General features: G+C 45.6%; 1 protein-coding gene across 4 annotated transcripts in view; it reads right to left on the bottom strand.

The window, feature by feature from the left end:
- Positions 1–19,841, bottom strand: part of TACC2 (transforming acidic coiled-coil containing protein 2) — a 96,944-nt gene that overhangs the window by 47,878 nt on the left and 29,225 nt on the right. For all 4 annotated transcript variants that reach the window (XM_015867493.2, XM_032445541.1, XM_032445539.1 and 1 more), the window contains 2 exons: positions 8,831–8,956; positions 5,185–5,316 (listed from right to left, as the gene is read on the bottom strand). In XM_015867493.2, the coding sequence (XP_015722979.1) occupies positions 5,185–5,316; positions 8,831–8,956 (258 nt within the window). The remainder of the gene's footprint in view (positions 1–5,184; positions 5,317–8,830; positions 8,957–19,841) is intronic.

Raw genomic sequence — 19,841 nt, 5'->3', positions numbered from 1 at the left:
TTAGAAAGGGGGAAACATTAACAAAAGATAGATTAGTTTTTAAATAGGATCCTAAAAATAGACACTGAGATTTAGGTGATATTACCTTCGGACCCCAAGGCCTTGAATGCAGCTTGGGAAGCAGCTTGTATCCCAAGGATTCCTTTAATTGTAGGCTGCCTGGTTTCAAAGCACTCATGAATAGGGCATCCACAACATCAGACTGATAAGAAATATCAGCTATAAGCACCACCACCTTCACTAACAGACCAAACTGCACACACACACACACACAAATCAATGCTGTTCTGTATAGACACGGTTGCAAAGCCAGGCAGTGCCTAAGGGAGGCTGCCTGCACACTGAAGAGCACATCAGCACATAAAAGCACTGGCAGCTTTTGAAGCACAGCCCTTTTAGGGCACCCCAAGGCTGAGGGCTCCTGCACTCCAAAGCCCTCTCCCCCCTTCCCCACCCCCCCAAAGCTGCTTCAGAATTCAAGCACTGACTGGTTACTATGGGACACATAATGCATGGTTCTAAATACGTTATGTGTTTTCCTGCAGTTCTTTACCTACCACCACACATTTCAGCTACAATTCCTTTTCTTGGTTTATTCTTCTCTCTCCTGTAGCCAGATTTTTGTTCCCTATTCCTCTCTCCCTCTCTAGCGACCAAGAGGCCAACAACCTTATAACTGAGAGTCACTCAAAGGCCTCTTTGAGCAGTGGAGCTGCTGAGGCTGCTGGCTGACATGCCATAAACCATTTGCTCCCCTTCACTACGGCTCTTTGCTTTACCTGGTTATTGTGACTCTGACTTTAAACACAGAGCTCTGCCAGCAGGAATCAATGCAGCACCACGCTGATCCTGTGTGTATTTCCCCAGACAGTTTGCTCCACAGTCCAGCTTACTGCCTGCATTGCCATCACATAGGGACAGTACCAGGATGTAATGGTGTACCATACCATCACCAAATATTGGAGTAAACCTCTTTCTCTCTTCCCCTTAGTTTTATGAAGCAACTCCTTACTACAACTGAAACTGAAAACAAAGGAAATAAGTGAAATATACAACAAATTTATCCTTTTTTTGGCTCACTGGAATTAAAAACAAAATGCTAACATAAATTGTAATGCTTATGTTTTAGTAGCGCCTAGGAAATAGGCTTTTAGTGCTGTTCATGTTCATGGCATTATTGTGATAAGAGTATATTGTCAGCAGATTAAGGACATATTCATCACCATCCTTCAGAGATGCAGCTATCCCAAATATGAACTCAACCAGCATATATAAATTCCAACCTAGATTAAGCATGTAAAAGCTTCAGATTGAAACCATCACCACAGATCTTTTGTTGGGTTGGTTTTAGCTCTTTTTTTGTTGTTCATTTCATAGCTGTTCCTTTTATTTACATGGGTTCGGAGAAGGGCACCCAGGAGAGCATAAATGAAACCCAAGCAGTAAAATTCATCAAGGACCCTGTTAAATGAGTTTTTCAATACACTCTTCAAGACAAAAGAAAAAGCGACTCTTCCTACTGCCTCTGCACGAGGTTGAGCGCAACACAGCCCCTTCTGTGTTACATGGCTTAAAAGGGTATGCCACAAAATAACACGAGGTGATACTAGGTATAAACCTTTAGAGGTTCGACTTATTCTTACACCAAATGCCTGGATGAATGCTTTGCTCCACCACTTACCTAAATCAATAGGAGTGCTTTATTTGCATTGCTACGTTATTACTTCCTGAAAAAAAAAACACAGTATCTCAGAATATTAAGAGCGCATAAGAGCTAGAAACAGAATGTTTCTAGCTGACAAGTCAAGGATAAAAAATGAGGTGACCTGTGATGACGTTCTCAAAACAGACAATGCACAGAATTGATCAGTGTTCAGTTGCTAAAGTCACTGCTTAATCAAAACTGCAAGTGAGATCAATGGCATTAAGAGTTTTGAATAATCAAGATGTCAGCTTAGTTACTGAAATTTCCTGTGTCGGAAACCCACTGCAAAGCCAACAGAAAAGGCCACTGAATGCTTCTATATTCCGGATGTTATGGGTTTTGCAGTCTTTCAGGGCCCAGTGGTGAGTTAGGATGGGTAAGGTGAGAACCAGATGCAACAGATTCCATGTATAAACAGGGAGATCTGGTTTTGGAGAGCAGGGAAACCCCCACGGCAGCCACACAGAGATGCCACCCAAGAAAGAAGGAGGGCTTTTCATCCCACAGATCTACAAAGACTTACATTAAGGTTCAAGAGCAGCCTTGAATCGGTGTCTTCTCACATTCACCTACAGCTTCATTTTGAATTTGAAAGACTTAACAGAAAATAAGTTCGAGCCTTTAGAGTATTTTTCAGGTTTTTCTTTTTAAAGGTTGAGCCAAAATCCTAGGGGTAGGTAGAGCTCCAAAAGCACAAGCCCTACTCAGCCATATCATTGACCATTGAGAAATACAAACCTGACCCCAGTCTGACCCTGTATTGCCTGCTCCAACACTGGAGGTGTCCATATCCCTCAAACCCTCCTCCTTGCTGGCAGCACCAGGCCAGATAGATGATGCCTGTCCGACCCTTGTGCTGTCACAGTTACAGCAAGATGATTAACGCCACTCTAAAATTCCTTGTGGATGGATTAGTGTAATGACATATTCATTTTCACGCTGTTGAACCTGCTTTAGCAGCAAGGAAATTATCATATAACGCCTGAGGGAACCTGTAAAATACACAGCAATAAGGAGCAAACAGAGGGCTACCATCACCCTTTCATGCACAGCCACATGCAGGGGGCAGCTCTACAACACGCAAATAATTGCTCTCTTAGAGCATAAGCATTCAGGGTGCACCTCAGGGAGTACGAATTCTAAACAAAGATACGGTCAGAAAATTGGTACAATTTCACATTTCTGTCAAGTGCCCATTATCATATCATGGTCTGACTTTTAAAATTCAGATTAGTGGAAACTATTTGTTGAATGGTTGCTGTTTTATGGAAGCTGTCCTCTGCCAGACCTTGGGGTCTTCAGAAACTCTGCCCATCACACACAGCCACGGGGACCCCCACCATAAAAGCCTGCAAGAAAATGCACTTAGTCTACAACACTTCAGGCTTGAAACAGAGCAGACATCTTAGGATTTGATGGAACAGGTTGGCAAGACTAAGATCCAGCAGCACAAAGCATCCTCCTGCCTGAGGCTGCGTAGTGCTGAGCACAACCCTCAGGCCAAAGGCTGTGAGACACAATCTTATTAAAAAGGCTGTAACAGAGGAAATGAATGGATGAGCAGAGTGGTTCATTTTTGCCCATTCCTTGGGGACTGGCTGGTAACACGAAAGGTACCTACTTATGTTGTGCTTCAGGAGGTGGTGAATGCTTTGCAGGTTATCAACCATCAACCCTCAAGAAAAATCCTTGAGTTTTAGTTTCCAAGACCTAAGCAACTTCATTTCAGCATCTTCACACTGTTGCTTCTACTACAGAAAAACACTTTATCTTTGCACCAGACAGTCTACATAACCTTGAAAGCTTAGTACAACACAGTTCATGCAGTACACTTAAAAACAAGAAACAGATGCAGAATGCATCACATCCATTTCTCTCCCTGACAACACAACTGGGAGTGGATCAGCTCTCCAGACTCTTGCTAGCTCTAACCACAGCGGTTCCTTAAATGACAAGTTACACTCACCAGAAATATTTCAGCAATTCTACCAAATTAATAAGTGCCTGTGATGCAGTTCATAAGCAGATCATCATAATCACAGAGGAAATCGAAATGCCTTGAGAATCTATTATGCAGAAAATTGTGCAGAGGCAAAGTGCTTGCAGAAGTTTAGCACCTCACTGTACAGGCAGCTGCCATAAAGGTGATGAAAAATAACCCAGCTTGCACACTATCATTTTCTATGTCCTATTTGGGTTGATTTGATAAACACAAATTACAGAAAAGTGCATGATGGCCCAAGAGGCATTTACATAAGGGGCTGATTATAACAACAAAGAACTGTTTGGACAGTAATACGAGGAGAATGGAAGAGCTATCTTTAGCCTACAGATCTCTCCAATTCCCATCTCTACATGCATTATGATCTCTGATAAACTCAACTGTACACACTTAAAAAGACCAGGTATAATACAGTACCATAAAAGAGCAAAGGCTTGAACTAACCTATGTCACAGCAAGCATGTAACTTAAGCTAGAAGTTGGGACACCACTTTCTGATCAAAAATCTCAGAAATATATAAAGGTAAATTCACCAACACCTTTCCTAGGTATGAAACTGTGGATGATTTTTGAGTAGCTCTTGCTGGTAGCTATTCATTCCCTGCTCCACAGCAGAATGCACCTATCGTGTACGTTTCCACCCACGATTCAGAGTATCCTCCTGCTGACAGCAGCAACTTCTGACATTTCTGAACAGATTAAGCAGAATGGCTGGATTTCCCATGATGTCTCCCATCTTGTAACATGCCTGTCACAAGCTGCCGATCTGTATCTGTGGGGTGGAGAAAGATACTCTCCAGAGAGCTCCCATTTAATATTCTCAACTGTGCTGTGACCTTTTCCATTAATAGATGTCACAATAAGGGCATGCCATTATTGCCAAGGCATGGCAGCACAGTGGTTAATCAGCCACAAGACAGGCATCACACAAAGCTCTGACATGAGGACAAGTCTCCTCTTTCCTACATCTGAGATGGAAGGATGCAGCCCTCCCAGCAAAAATCCCTGAGGCCATTTAACAGTCAGTGCAAAGCTGAAGGAGAGAAAGATCAGCTTTGAAATGAAGATAATGGAATGTTTCTTTAGCAAGAATGAAACCAAGCCGACCTACTGAACTTTTTCACTAATGACAACTACAATGCAGATCACTAGTGTGGGGAAGGAAGACACTGGCAACATCTGAAAGGGAATGAGCAAAATGGTCCTTTCAAGGAGAAAAAAAGGGAAAAAAAAAATAAATTAAGCATTTAATAATTTACAAACAGTGGGGAAGAAACCAGTGTAGTACAAGCTCCCTCTTCTGGTCTTCCAGAGGAAATGTAGCGGAGCAAGGTCCTTATCTGTCCAGCAATTGGTTTCAAAACCTAGCAAGAAAACGTTCACACAACTGAGGCAAAACAGCCAATCTCGTCCTAAGGAAAAAAACACACAGATGTAGAAATTGACTTAAAATGCATGAAATAACACTGTACGTTACCTCTTTATCTCCTCTGTGACGCTTTCAGCTTCTTGAGGAGGCAGTTCTACTCCACCACCAGGGGCTGCAGCCACCGGCACATCCCCAGAAACGAGCCCAGCAGCTTCTTCACAGCTCTCAGGCTTGGAAATGCTGGAAAATAATCATGAAAAATCATCAGCTGATAAATTTTACAAGGCCCACAGACTGCAGTGAAATCTCTTGAAAAGATGAGTTTAATTAGATCTGAACTTCTGTCAGGAGCACACTGTTCCATCGCTGGTACTTTCCCCTGCCTCCCATAAATTACTTCTTCCTACAAAGCCTACTGAAATTCTTGGTTGACCACATGAGCAGTAGTACCATTGCAAAGCTTTGACAGCTCTTACAGACCCAAGCATTACCCTCCAGAGGAATACAAGATTGCTCTGTTTGCTGCATGCAATGAAGATGAATGACAGCAATCCTTTATTACCCCTGTGCAGATCTCACAGAGTCCATTCTCCACACGACACATTACAAGCACTCAGTTTAAGTGACTTCAAAAGGAACCAAGAGAGCATTGCAGCCACCAAGTGCTTCCCAAGGGTGGCTCTGACACACCAGGGGCACAGAAGTGCCCTCAGGCAGCTTCCCAACTTGTTTCTGCAGGTTCAGACCCAAGGAAACATTGGTGGAACCAGGCCAGAAGTGAGGAGCTGCTTTTAGCTTCCCAAGCAAAGTATTAATGGCTATTTCGATCATTCCATCCTTTAGATTTCATTTCCCCTCCCTGCCCCCAGTAGTTATACTTGAATAACGACATTATGGGATGAGAGTTAGTAAGGTTCATGGACAAACTGTTCCTTTCTTTAGAAACATATACAACCAAGGACAGCCATAAATCACATCTCTCTAACTTTAGCCACGGTACCTATCAGCACGGAGACAGTGATTCCCCAAAGTATTTATCCACATGGACCACGAGCGCTTAAAAGTGGTCTACATAATTAGCTCACATCCACAAAGTAGCTTCGTGCCATATGGGCCAGCTATTATGTTATTTCTTCCAAGAAATTAGCCAATTATCTCTGCTCTGAGCGCTTCTCTCTCCCTTCCTTCCTTTCCCACCCTGTCCTGACGCTGACACAGACTTCCCGACTCTCCAGTCCCATCAAGTTCTTTATTTAAAGGCAAGCTATTTCCTTTTTCACAGGGAGGACTTTTCCCTTAGCTAAAAATGGCTTTGTCCTAATATAGCAATGGCACTGACTACGTACAAAGGCAATGTGACTATATAGGGTCACACGGAGATGGGAGAAAGTTAAGATTTTAAAGGAAAAGGTGAACTGTTAAGCATAAGATAATGCTGAACATCCACTTGGAGAGCAAATGAAGAATCACAAAACACAAACACTTCTGAGAGGGCTGGAGTGAGCTCAGCCTTTTGCTGTCAGTGCTAAAACGAAAACGCTTGGCCAAGCAGCCAGTGAACTCCTGACCTAATTCTTTTCAGGGCACAACTCTGTATATACAGTACATATAAGGCAGTATTAAGCAGATGATGCCCCGATTCCCCTGATCAATACATTACCAGCAGGAGAGGAGAGGCAGACCCCGAGAAACAAAACAAAGATACAGTTTCTTGACTGACAGATGGAGGGACAACCTGATCTCTAATTATGCACTGCCATCTGGAAGACATGTGGCACAAACTGACCCCTGCCTTACACGCATCATTATTTTTCCCTGATAAAGTGCCCCCCATCTGCATTATAGGATGCTCCTGATGGGGAAACAAAAGGAACTTATTAGTAAATAATTAAATACGTTGCAAGAAAATCCACTTTGTAATAACATTTTATTGCAGACAGACTGGAAAGGATTATGCCACCTAATAACCCTGGTAAGTACAACGCACAGGTGTAAGCAAAGAGCATCAACACAGTGACATCACACGTGCCTCTGTGGTCACACTGAAAGCAGCAGCACAGAATTTCTACATAAAACAGTAAAAAAAAGTGGCTTTCAAAGAGAATCTTACCTATGTAAGTACCTGCTCCCTGTCCCAGGTGAAGGGATGAGGAATAAGGCAATGACACAAAGCAACAAACATCACTCAGACTTTGCCTTGGACAAGAAAAGCCTGGTCTTGCTGTCACTGATCTCAAAGGTGGGCACAGCCCTGGGTGCCATAGAAGTACTGCTCTCACCAGCTTTCAGCATTACATTATTACCCCGTCAGGTCTGAACAAACCACTGCAGGTCACTGCTGGGAGCTGCGAGCCTGATTCAGGCAGGAGTGGAAACGATGCAGCTGCATGAACCAAACCTGCCTACCAGCTGCATCTGCAGGTGGGACCACGTGTGAGCTGCTGCATTTTAGCACCAGACATAGGAGAAACACTTCTGCAGGTGCACCCCACCTGCACTAACAGGAGCCAGCAAAGCATTAAGAAACTTTCTAAGATGTTTCCTAAGGTGACATATGCCTTTTTGCCTACAAATGGCGAACTATCTCCTCAGGAGCAACAGAGTATTGTAATTCAGACTGTATTCAAGAGACCTTATGTAAATCTTCCCGGTACTTTGGGTGGTAGGTTTGGTTTTCTGTTTGGTTTCACTCCTCTGCACTCAGTATCTCATAGATCCGCCTCAGTTGCTGCTCAATCTTTTCTATCCTGTTTGCTGTTATGTCAGATGAAAAACAAAATCTCTGGAACAAAATTAATCCAAATAAATGTATTAAATACAATGAAGCACACCTGTTCAAGTAAAAACTTACAAGAACTGGAAGAAATCCACACCATGAGCTTCCCATGCAAGCTTCTCTAGATCCCTTTGCTCTACTTTGGTTGCAGGAAGAAGTTTGTTTCTCACCCAGCATTAGCAGTCTTAACTAGCTTGGGGACAGGTGGAATATGAGCAACAGCTCCACGCCAAGGTTACCCGGCTTTTAAGGTGGATTGTGCAAACCCCACAAGATTCTTTCTGCCTTTGATTGTGTATTACTACTACTTTAGCTAACCAGTTTAATGCTAGCTTAAATACACCATACATGTTTACACTCCTCTGAATTCACGGTGACTGAAGGTTAAACACACCCTACAAGGCTGTTGGCAGGTAAGGCAACTTCATATGCTCAAAGATCTTGACAACCCAACTGCCACCAGCACAACAAAGCAACAGACTTCCTTCTCAAATAAAAGCAGACAAAAAGCTCCGTGTCCAACAGAAATGAGATAATTGAGTGTTTGATCATCAGCCTCCTGCTGTTAAGGAACTTCTCTGGAGTCAGAAAGCTCTGAAGGATCAGTTACCCTGTATTCTAACTCCCTCCAAGAAACAAACTAAGAAAAAACAGTACAAGCATCGAAAAATAATAAAGGTCTGTACTGAACCTTCACATAGTCCAACCCTCTGCTCCTAAATGATTCACTCCTGGAGAAAGCTAAATGACATAACGACATCTCCTTTTGAAGGTTTTATTTGAGCAATTTAAGTCTCAGTAAATATACAACATTCCACCAGCTACAGATCCAGCAAACCCCTCAGCAAGTGGCCATAGCAGACATATATCCGTCCAACAAGAGACACAGCAATTTCTCAGCTATTACTGAGCTCTGTTGCCCTCCTCACCTTCCCACCTCCCCCCTCCCAGCACCCCACCATAATGCTTTCACAATACCTTGCTGCAGTCAGCTCAGCAGCATCCGTGGGCTCAACATTTCCATAAGCCGTAGAAACAGTTTGGGGTTGTTCAGGAGGACCAAGGGCAGAAGCCAACTGTATATCATCACCTGGCCCAGGAGGGCTGTGGAGAGAAAAGACATGGAAAAAGGCAGCCTTAGAGGTCTGAATTATGGCAGCGTTATTGTCACTTGACTGGCTGAAGCCCTTACTGTTCGGCCTGCATGTGCTGACTCGTGTATTGGGGAATGCAGGGAAAGTTGGTATTTTTAATATAAGTTGCTGTTGTATACAGCTTTATTGTTCCCACAAGACTGAAGTCACTGGAATTTTGACCGTGTTACAACTGCAGGGGCAATGATGAGATAATACAATCCAGCAGCAAATTAAACCAATTGTGATTCTGATTTTTAAAAGCAAGTGAGAAAACAAGCTACTAACACAGGAACCTCCTGAAAGCAGTGTTTTTGTTACCTATTTCAACCTGACTTTCCCCCCTGTGATCGCCCATAGATCAAAGCCCTGGATGTATCACATTTCTTTATTGCTCACAACAGTCCCTGGCTTTCTCTAGAGCACAAAACGTGACCTCCAGTCGGGGCTGCAATTTCACACCTGTGGGTTCTCCCAAGTGGCTCTCGGGTGCCACTTTTCTCAGCTCTATCCTGCCCATATCATTCCCAGTCCTACCATGTGAATACATCCCTGTATGTACACAGCCAGCACTGCACACAGATGGATTTCAACAGGGGTGTATAAACCTGTATCAAGCTGTTCCTTAGTACTTGGAATCTCAGCTCAAAAATAAAACTATATCACACAACAGCTTTAGCATGGGACGATTACTCCCTTATCTAACTGCAAACCCAGCAGTTCTGTATAATTCCGTACTGTAGTTCAAAGAACATAGGAAGGAGTTAAAGTGCACTATAATAACATCAACATCATCCTGGAGTTAAAGTGCACCGTAATAACGTCAGTGTTATCCCGGTAATGACTACAGACTGCCATCTGAGCATACTCACATTTCACATATTTTATCTAAAGAATTCTGTGAGGTAGCACATCCATCTGGGAAAAGTGATTTGTCAAGCCAGCTTTCTGCTTTGCTTTTTACATTTACGACTCTTTGTATGCCACTGTTACCACAGGTGACCATGACAGTCACAGCTCAGTGCCCAAACCCGGTCAGAAGCGTTTGACCTCAGCCACTCATGCCGACTACATGACAAACTAGGGTTTATAACTCAAAACTCAGCCAGGGATCGGGAAGGGGACAGTGCAGGCCAGGCTGCTCAGAGCTGACACACCACAAAGCCAGCCCAAAGCTGCTCCAACAGGTTCCACTACCGGCACTGCTGGGCCTGTCCCGCACCAAGGCCTCAAGGCCCACAGAGTCCTTCAGCAGCCCAGCCCTGCCAAAACACTGCCAGCTTTTTCCATTCCGATGCCCAACTTCTGGAGGAAACTGATTTCCAAACTCGACTTATGACAAGCGTGTCTGAAATACTTCTTAAAGGAAAATACTTCACAGTTTAACAAGCAGTTGCTTACTAACAGCTGCAGCTGAATTCAGCCCTGACAGTGCGGGGCTCGGCCTGTTCCAAGCTGCACACAAGAACGATGCTGACCACTGAGTATCCATTGGAGTTCCAGCTCTAAAGACTCTATTTATTGTCAAAAAGATCTTTTTCAAATTACTGTTAAGATGTAAACAGCAAGCATTGGTCAAAGCTTGACCCATACCACTCACATGCATCAAATGCCAAGGAATGAATGAGAAATAACCACATAAGCCTATATAATTTCTTCTGCTTAAACATTTGAGGTCTGGCCTCTGTTTATGTAAGAAGCTTTTGGAACAAGGCGGGCAGTGTACTTTAAATATGTAAAAAAGCAAAGCCTTACACACACGTGGAGGTGAAGCAACAGGTTCTGCTCCAGGTCGCAGACACGGGCAGTACAGCCAGCCCTGACAGCTCACCTACTGACAGCAGGGAGGCAAACCTTTAAGCTCCAGCCTCAACTGAGGCTTTAAAACTTTCTGACAGTGGTGCTGGAGACAGAAGGCAGTTGCAGGTCTTGGCATTTTCTCCCCATCCATGTTTTTCCAATCAGGAGAGCTGGATGTGACTCCCTTTGAACAGTCAACAACGACAGCTCCAAGTTTACTGCAAGGGAAACCAATAAGCATTTCAAGCCCCGCTATCTCCCAGCCCCAGACATTTGGTTGCTTTTAATGAGATAACAGGAAGATTTATAGGTCCTGCTCCTACTCCAGAAATCTCTGGAAAAGCACATGAAGCACCCTAAGGAAGGGGCTGCTCTCAGCATCCTCATGGCTCCATATTTCAGTTTCCTTATCATTTTTCTCAGTTTATTAATTGATTTTTACCTTCTCTTACTTTATTTTGCAGTTCATCCCCTATAATTAATACACTCAGTGAAGTGAACCTCACATTGAAAAACTCCAAGGAAGTGCCACAATAAAGCCATGCACCTTTAGCATTTCTGTTCTTTTAAAGTGTTTTCATGATTACTGGAACTCCTGTTGATAGATTTAGCAGATTAGGAAGTAAGAAGCTACTTCTTAAATTAAAAATCAACCTCACCGATATAAAAGAGAAACTAATCTTGCATGGGAAACAGCTTAGGAGTATTGCACAGACCGCCAGCATGGGATTAAATCCAAACAACCCATTGCTCTTTCCACCCCAGCAGCACTTCTGAGATAACACAGCTCCAACATTATCAGGATTTTAGGAATACGATGCTAAAACTGAAACATAAAGCCCAGTTGTGTTCCCTAATGACCTCTGTGGGCCATACAACCGGATAATGCCCCCCCACAGGGTAAGTTCAACCACCAGGAACAGCTTCACAAGGGCCAGCAGTGTCTGCAGGGTCAATGGATGCTTTGCAGGCTGCCACACGTGAGTGAGAGCAGGTAAACAAAGGGCCCAGCCAGGAGCTGAAGTGTAGAGCAATACAGTGCCTCCTGTAAACCCAACAAAGACCCACTTATTCTTTCCAATACATGATTTTGGAAAAATCTCCCCAATTTCTTACACTTCAAAAGAGCATCCTCCACTTAGACTGTAGAATTTCAAGTAGAGTCACCCTCTGCCAGGTGCTGTGCAGTGATATAACCAGGAGACGAGGTGCCACGGGGCAATTAAACAAGCAATTTTTATGCTCAGTGCACAGCAGCGCTTCTATGCTCTGGGCCGGGTAATGATCAGAGTGGCTCCAGATGCTACATGCCCAATGCAGTGTGGCTCAGCTGCTCCTGTCCCACCTGGGAGCTGGCATCACCACGGCTGAGCAACAGGAACCGGCTGCACCAGTACCTCCCAGCAGGGCTCCCAGCAGCACTATCTCACCTCATTGCAGGGCTTAGCCATCCCCAGGGGAACTCCTGTACCTGCTGGGGGGGTGGCAGTGCTGCCAGGCTGCTGGGACAGGACGGAGCACTGGGGGAAGCAGGGCTGTTCTGGCAGCGCTGGTGGAATTGCTGACGGGACGTGGAGTTGTTATCTTGGCAGGGTGACGTTATCTTGGCAGGGTGATTTCTGCTCACCCATCACCTGAGGGCCTGGACTTCTTCCCTCAGCCAGCCCTCCTTGCTTGCAAGTTTTCTGTAACCTAGGCAGCCGTCTTCCTCATTGACACAATTAGTCATAACCACTACACGGAAAAACATTTTGTTTTTCTAGGCGCTCTAGCAGTCTCCAATCCCATTAAACCATGGAAGTTACAGCACTTTACTGCACCAAACCCATGAATACTGTAGGTTATAAGAGCCAAATAACCCCAAACGCCTCACAGCACTTCCCTCACCAACTCAGAGACAAGTCTTATATATCTCATAAGCACAACCCCGACCCACGCGGGACGGACCCACACATTCCCGTGACACTGACAGCCGCCCGACTCGAACCCGCAGCCCTGGAGCCGCCCCGGGCACAGCGGGGTCTCGCACACGGGCTCGGGGCTTTGGGAGAGCGCTGCGCTCTTTTTGCTTCTCGGAAAGTTGTGGAAAGGATGACAGAAGAACGGAAAAATAGAGAGACGTGTACTCTTAAGAGATTGAAGCTTTTAAAGATTTAAATCTTTCAAAGCCTCCCCCCAAACAAGCCAGGAGGGGTTTGCTTACCGCGGCCGGGATTCCCGCACCACCTCCGCCGTTCTCCGTCACCCCCAGCTGCGGGAACGGCCGCGCTCCGGCCCCGCTCCGCCCGGTTCCCCGCCGGCTCCCCCGGCGCCGCCCTGCGCTCACTGCCGGCCCCGGGCAGCCGCAGAGCGAACCCAGCGCCGGGAGGCGGCCCCGCATCGCCCCCGCGGCCCCTCCGCCCGGGGCTGCGGGAGCACAAAGGGCCGAGCGCGGCGGCAGCGGGGCCGGCCGGCATGGCTGGCTCCTCCCAGGAGGTCCCCGCAGCCGGATCGGCTCGGGGAGAGCTGCGGGCAGGTTGGGCTGCAACGTGTGTAAGGCACAAAGACTGCGATAATGGGTGTTTCCTTAAAAAAAAAGAAAGGAACCCAGCAGCCCCGGCTTCACGGATGGAGTTCAGACCGGTTCTTGCTCACTCTTCAGGGCGGCTTTTAGAAGCTATTCCCAGCCCTCTGCTCAAGTGGTGGATTAAAGGCAACTTATTACAACTTTTCTCGGGCATCCTGAAACTTTAATAACTTCTATATCAGCTAGAGCTGTAAGTAGGGACATGAATGGAACCTCTTTATTCCTCCTCCAGTTCTTCCATGGGGTTGGAACCGAATGATCCTTAAGGTCCCTTTCAACTCAAGTCATTCTATGATCCTACAAAATCCCACCTCCTAAATTTGCACCGTTTCGCCCATATGAAAATGGAGCAGATTTAATTAGCTGGATGCCCTTAAGAATCTCTTTGGTCTCCTCTGGGTTTATGGCTACACAAAAGACCGGCTTTGTCAGTAATTAAAGGTTTGCATTGAGATGCGCCGCTCTGGAACCCCAGTGCATGCACAAGGGACATGCACCCAGAGAATTCATTTCGTGTCTACCCAGGGAGATCATTATCATGCTTATAACCCATCACACAATAACTACAGACTGCATGTCTATAATAGCTGTCATCCCACAGCGAGCCAGCTGATAGGTTCATTGCTTACCAGACTAGATCTAATTCTGGAGCCACAGAGGCTGAATTCTGGGGGGTGATCAGTCCGACATCTCTTCCTCTGCAGAGCTCAGGGTGGATCTCAAAGGGCTGTGCTGCTCCTGTTAATGTCGGGTATGGTAATGACAGCAGTTGGGCCCCTCAGAGGACAAATGCGGAGCTGAGCTTCAGGTGGAAAAAGGCAAAACTCACACTCCTTCCACCTGTGTCCAGCAGCAGGAGGTGGGGGTTGGCCCTAAATGGGCTCCCTGCTGCTCTGAACAGCTCCCACCTGTGTAGGAAACGCACTATGCCCAGTTAACCAGAGACTAAAACTGATGCTGAACTGGGTGAGAATACATCAACCTGCAGAATGCCCCCATTGCTTGCAATGTGAGGTGTGGAGCACTGGGTGATAACAACACACAGGGAACAATGAGCTATGGGTTGTTCCTGGAGCCAAGAGCACCCACTCCAACAGCAAGGATTGGGATCAAGCTGAGAGTTAAGCTCTGGGGTGAGCAGCTCTGCCTCCCTGGCTGCAGGAAATCAGCCATGGTAAAAAGTTGCTGTGATTTCTGATCCAGGTACAAGCATCCAGCTGCCATCTCATTTGAGGGGGAACTAAACTCTGTTGACATCTGGAAACCATTCTGCAAATAGCTTCTGCAGGTACAGCAGCCTTCAGGGGAGGGAGACCCTGGAGAGAAGGAGCGTTGTTAAAACAAACCTTGGTTTGCTTTGTGAGCAGCACTTCAGTCTGGCACGGAGCTGCGGACACAGAGTAGCTGAATTCCTGCTCACACAACCAAACCGAGCTTTTCTTTGGAATGGAATAGTCCTTCCACTCCAATAACGTGCTGTCCCTGCTTGTTCATCCACCTCTGGCTGTACCCAAACCCTTTCCCCTACAGCCTGTAAGCCAGCACTGGGGGGTGGAACACAGCTGGAGGCCATGCCCTGCTCTGCCCCACCTCTACAAATTCAACCCGAGGGCTTTTCCCATCAACCATCTTTTTTGCCAAACCAAAGCATGACAGGGAGGGGGAAATGAATAAGCCCTCAAAAACCAAACCAAACCCTGAGCAAACAAAAAAATTCCCACAACCTCCATGAATTCCCATGAAATTGGCTTGAAATGAAGACTGCTATGCTAAATAAATATAAGAACTTCATATTTCCTTTTGAACTCGCCTTCTAGTTTTGAGAATGCAGACAGGGTGAACTCACATCAGATTGAGGGGTCTCTCCCACTAAGCACAGTGACAGGATGCTTTGTTCTTCACCCTCCAACCCCTCTTTAAACTGAAGTTAAGGTTATCACCAGTCAACAAGGAAAACCAAATGCTGCAGTATTTGTGATAAACACACAAGGCCAAGACGTATAGGCTTGTTCTGAGCAAAGAGGCAGTGACAGCATTGGGAAGAATCCTCAATTGCTCTTTGTGACAACCCAGTGCCCAATTTCAAGGCCATTTGCATGAAGGGAAACCATAAAAATACACTGAAATTTGTTTAAAATTAGTTTTTCTTCTGTGCTTCCCGGACTGGAATTCATAGCCGTGCACTCTGCAAAACCACAGCATCAATTAGCCATAGCCCAGCTCGGCTTAAATATCCAAGCCGCTTCTGTAACAAGCACCTGATATTTATGTTTCCACATACAAATTGCTCACACCATCATTTGTAGTGGTTGAAAAATGAGGCCGTGCAACTGCCAGCAGTTCTTATTGGCAAGGCTTTGAGTTGGCCGTCCCTTTGGAGTGCAGACATTCACCTTAAGCCTCTGCTTTGAAAACAATGGAAAGTCAAATCTTTAATTGCTGACTGATAGGAAACCAAGGTTTGGGACATTTTCGAGCTAAGCTGATTCTATAACAAGCCCTCAAAGCGTCACAGCTTCTCTCACTGCATCCCATCACAACAGTCAAAAGAAATTCAGAGATTTTCAAGCATTGAGCAGAAGCAGATGCTGTATTTTGACTCATTTAATGGCACTGCTAAGAAGGGGTTTAAGGTTTTTACTTATTGTTTTCCTTAGTTGTTAGAAACAGAGAAACACTCGTGTAATTTTTATTCTCATTCCAGAAAATGGATCCATGGTCTCTGTGCCTGCTGCAGTTATTCTTAGCTGGCTGATATTTCTATCAGCTAAGAGAGCATAACAATGTTATCATGCTAACAAATTCCAAAGATTTTACATAAGCCCTTGAGTGCCTTTAAAAAAAAAAAGCTCTGTATTGATTACAGTGCTTGTGTTTCACCAGCCAGAGGAGCTATGAAAAAACAACACGCTGAAAGAATAAAAGAGAGCGGCCTGATGGGTTTCAGTCCTGTGAAGCAAGTGCTCTGTTTGTCGGAGCATCGTTTACACACAGAGGCCAGGTCTGAGGTTGGGAAACAGCGCTGAGTGCAGGCCAGCAGATTGCTTAAATCCTGCTTGAATGCATCTCACCTCCTCCCCTCGTTTCAGGTTTATAAAGCAAAACAACTGACGTCCTTGTTACTTCAGCAAAGTAGGATCACCACTTGTAGGGGGTCTGGGTGAGGAGTGACCGCACAGCAGCTGAGTCCAAGGCTCAGAGCCAAATTCTTTGCACTGGAACAGAGATTTGGCCCTAAATTTAGTGGCTTTAAGGGCAGACTGCAGCTTTTGCCTCTTTGCACACAGCTGTCTGGAAGGATTCACCAAGAGGGGAAGGAAACAAATGGACAAGGTTTAAATGGAAGCATCGCTGCCAAGTCACTAAGAACAGATCCAAATATCACACCAGGGCTGGACCAGGACAACATGCCCAGCCAACAAGGACACCGTGCCCTCTGTGCCACGTGCTACCCAGCAGTTCAGGACAACACACTCAATGTGCTGCCCAGCATCTTAGGGCAGTGCACTCAGTGTCCCACTCTCACCAAGTACAACACACCCAATGTGCCACCCAGAGCCTCAGGATGACACACCCAATGTGCCACAGACCACCACCAACACACCCAATGTGCCACCCAGCAGCTGAGAGAATGGAGCAATGAACCCTTTGATTGGAACAATTAAAGTTTCTACATTTCCTGCCACTCAAAAAGAAGAGTTTCCCAAAGGCCAAGTGGACTCTAGTTTAAGAATTAACCTGTAGGCCACGGGTTGAGGTGTGTGCAGATGAGCATAGTGCAAGCAGACACACAAGAAAGGCCATGTTCTCCATGCACATCACTCACCAATCCTCACATTTTTAACTGCTGTTACGAGCTGACTCTACATACAGGTGTGGTGATATTAAAGCAAATATAATCTAAAGCCAACTTCATTATCCTTGCTACACAACAGACAACTGACTGCAGGGGCTATTCAGCTTTGGAAACAGAGCCTGCACATGGCTGATTGCCTCATTCATTCTGGAAAGGTCTCAACACTTTATATACATGGCCTTTTGCTGTTAAGAAAGCTTTTTAACTACAGGAGCTCTCAAGATATGCAGAGTTTAAGTAAGGAAAAGATAAAAAGATGGAGGAAAAGCATAAAGGATGAGAGAAGTGCTGGGGTTTTGTCTCTTCAGGCAGCTCCAGAGGAGCCTTTGCTGGGAAGCAGTAGTGCTGTGCAAGCATGCCAAGATGCAGAAAACCTGGAAGGAAGCCACAGCCAAGTCATGGAGAATATGCCTGTGTCTGTAATTGCTGTTTTCAGAGCTGCCCTCCGCAGGGTTCAAAGCTGGAACTAATCCTACTTTGCATATTCTATTAGGAACAGGGACAGCAGGACTCGCTCCATGGCACCCAATTCTGCAAGAAGCCAGAAGATAAGAGTTGGAATACAGAAAATGTGGGGATGTGTAAGAGATAGAAACACAATGTTTGGGAAAATGGCTCACTTAGAAGGAGCAGGGTTGGAAAATACATCTGGGGAAAGATTAATCAGAAAATTAAAGGTAATCCAGAGGTAATTCTTAATAAGAAAAGAAGGCAAAAGTGGATGCCAAGCTGCCTGTGCAGACATTGGGCAAAGTATCACAGCATCCTCAGTGGACTGGTTGAGCAAATGCCTGTACATGATTGAATACATTTCATTTCTTAAGAAGCACTGAAGGATGTTTGAAAAAGGACAGCTCATCTGTTACACATGTCAGTACTTACCTTACCAACGTGTGACAAAAGGTTCTCACTGTTACAGAAGGTTTCCAATGCAATAACAAGTGCCTGCAGTTTGGCAGGGCCAGAGATGGTTTTACTGCTGTAGCTTAGCAGAGACATGCACACTAATTAAACCTCAAAGCAACAGCTGGGTATCGCAGTCCTTTTCCACTGAAAGGTGCTCTGAGCACAACTGGGCACACCGTCAAATCACCATCCTGTAAATACTTCACCTTTCCCATTGCCTAAAGCTGCGCCCCACGAGGTCAGCAGCACCTGCTAGAGTAGGTGGCAAAACTCCCTTGAGTTCCTTAGAAAGCCCATTGAGCCAGCCAAGGGCTGCAGGCAGAGCACTGTGCATGCATCACTGTTGAGGATGACAGTGAGGTGGGAAGAAATACAGGATTCAGATGCAAATAGGCCAAGAAGAAGGGCAGGAGAGAGGGAGAGAGGAACTGTCTTACTAACACTGGGTATTTTATTCATGTGTAAATGCGCAGCTATTTCCCCCTTTGTTTTGTGACCGGGAGATGCTGCACAGCTAAGCTCATTTTGGAGCTAAAATGTAAAGGAAGAAGGGAAGGAAAGGAACGAAAAGGAAGGATAAGTCATCACTGTTTGGAGAGCAGGTCTCTTAACTCCGAGATCTTGTGTTCAGATGCTAATGGCACAAAGCATTAGTGCTGAGAACTCACCTGATTGATCTGGAAAGCAGTTCTACATTCCTCTTCTCTCATCCAACAAGACTGTTAAAATATTTAATGCTATATTTGTTACACAGGCAAAAACGACCAAGTCGTTGTTTACTAAGGAGCACACATTCCTTTCGTACCTATTGAACTCGCCAGTTTTCTTCCATCAGGCCCAAATCCCTACATTCAGCTGTTAGCAACACACTCCTTTTTTGCATGACTACAGTAGTACATCCTCTTCAACGATCAGAGGGCAATAAACGTCTGGAAACTCTGAGACTAGAAGTACTATGCCTGGAGAGCATGATTTAAATGCAACTCTTCCAAACCAGCTTTGAGTTCAGAGTGAAAGCAGAGCAGTCAGCACATCGAGCTCAGCTGAACCAGCGCATTCTGCTTCTCACCTGTATTACTATAAACACATATTCCAGTTAGAGCCGAGCCTGACCAGGAGCAGAGCTTCCACTCCACCTGTGAACCCCCATTGCACAAGCCCCAGGAGCTGCAGCATGTCTTGTGTCCTACACGGCCCCACTCACAGCCATAGTCCCAAAGCAGCAGCTGCTGCTGGCACTGACCCTCCCACTGCAGGAACAGGTGATGACGCATTCCTGGAGCTTACACAAGTATGAAGCAACCACTCCATGAATTGCCAGCAGCTGTTTCCAGATCCCCACCCTGCCTGCCACAGGTATTTGTTTAAAGTACGGCACCCACCCTGATGGAAGGCGCATGCTTAGGCACATGCATGTATCAGCCCCTTAAGGCTCCTGAACCCAGCCGTGCCAGCAAGCAGTTGGGTAACATCAATACTACAGGGTTGGGAAGCTTTCCATCACATAAAGGGAAATGCAAAGAGAGGAAAGGAACCGGAGGGAAATACTTGTTTCTAATGTCATTGTCACTTTACAGGCAGAGCCTAAAGAGAAAGTCACATAGCTCAGGCTTCCAGCACTGGGGAGGTTCTTTTAACACACATTTAGCCTGTAAACCCAGATCCTATTCCATGTGCACCCCTGGCTCACAAGACAAACCACCCCCCTGTGTTTTCATAGAACTGTTT

This window comes from Coturnix japonica, chromosome 6 (assembly GCF_001577835.2).
Source record: "Coturnix japonica isolate 7356 chromosome 6, Coturnix japonica 2.1, whole genome shotgun sequence".
Taxonomy (NCBI): domain Eukaryota; kingdom Metazoa; phylum Chordata; class Aves; order Galliformes; family Phasianidae; genus Coturnix; species Coturnix japonica.
This window is presented reverse-complemented; position numbering and strand designations above follow the sequence as displayed.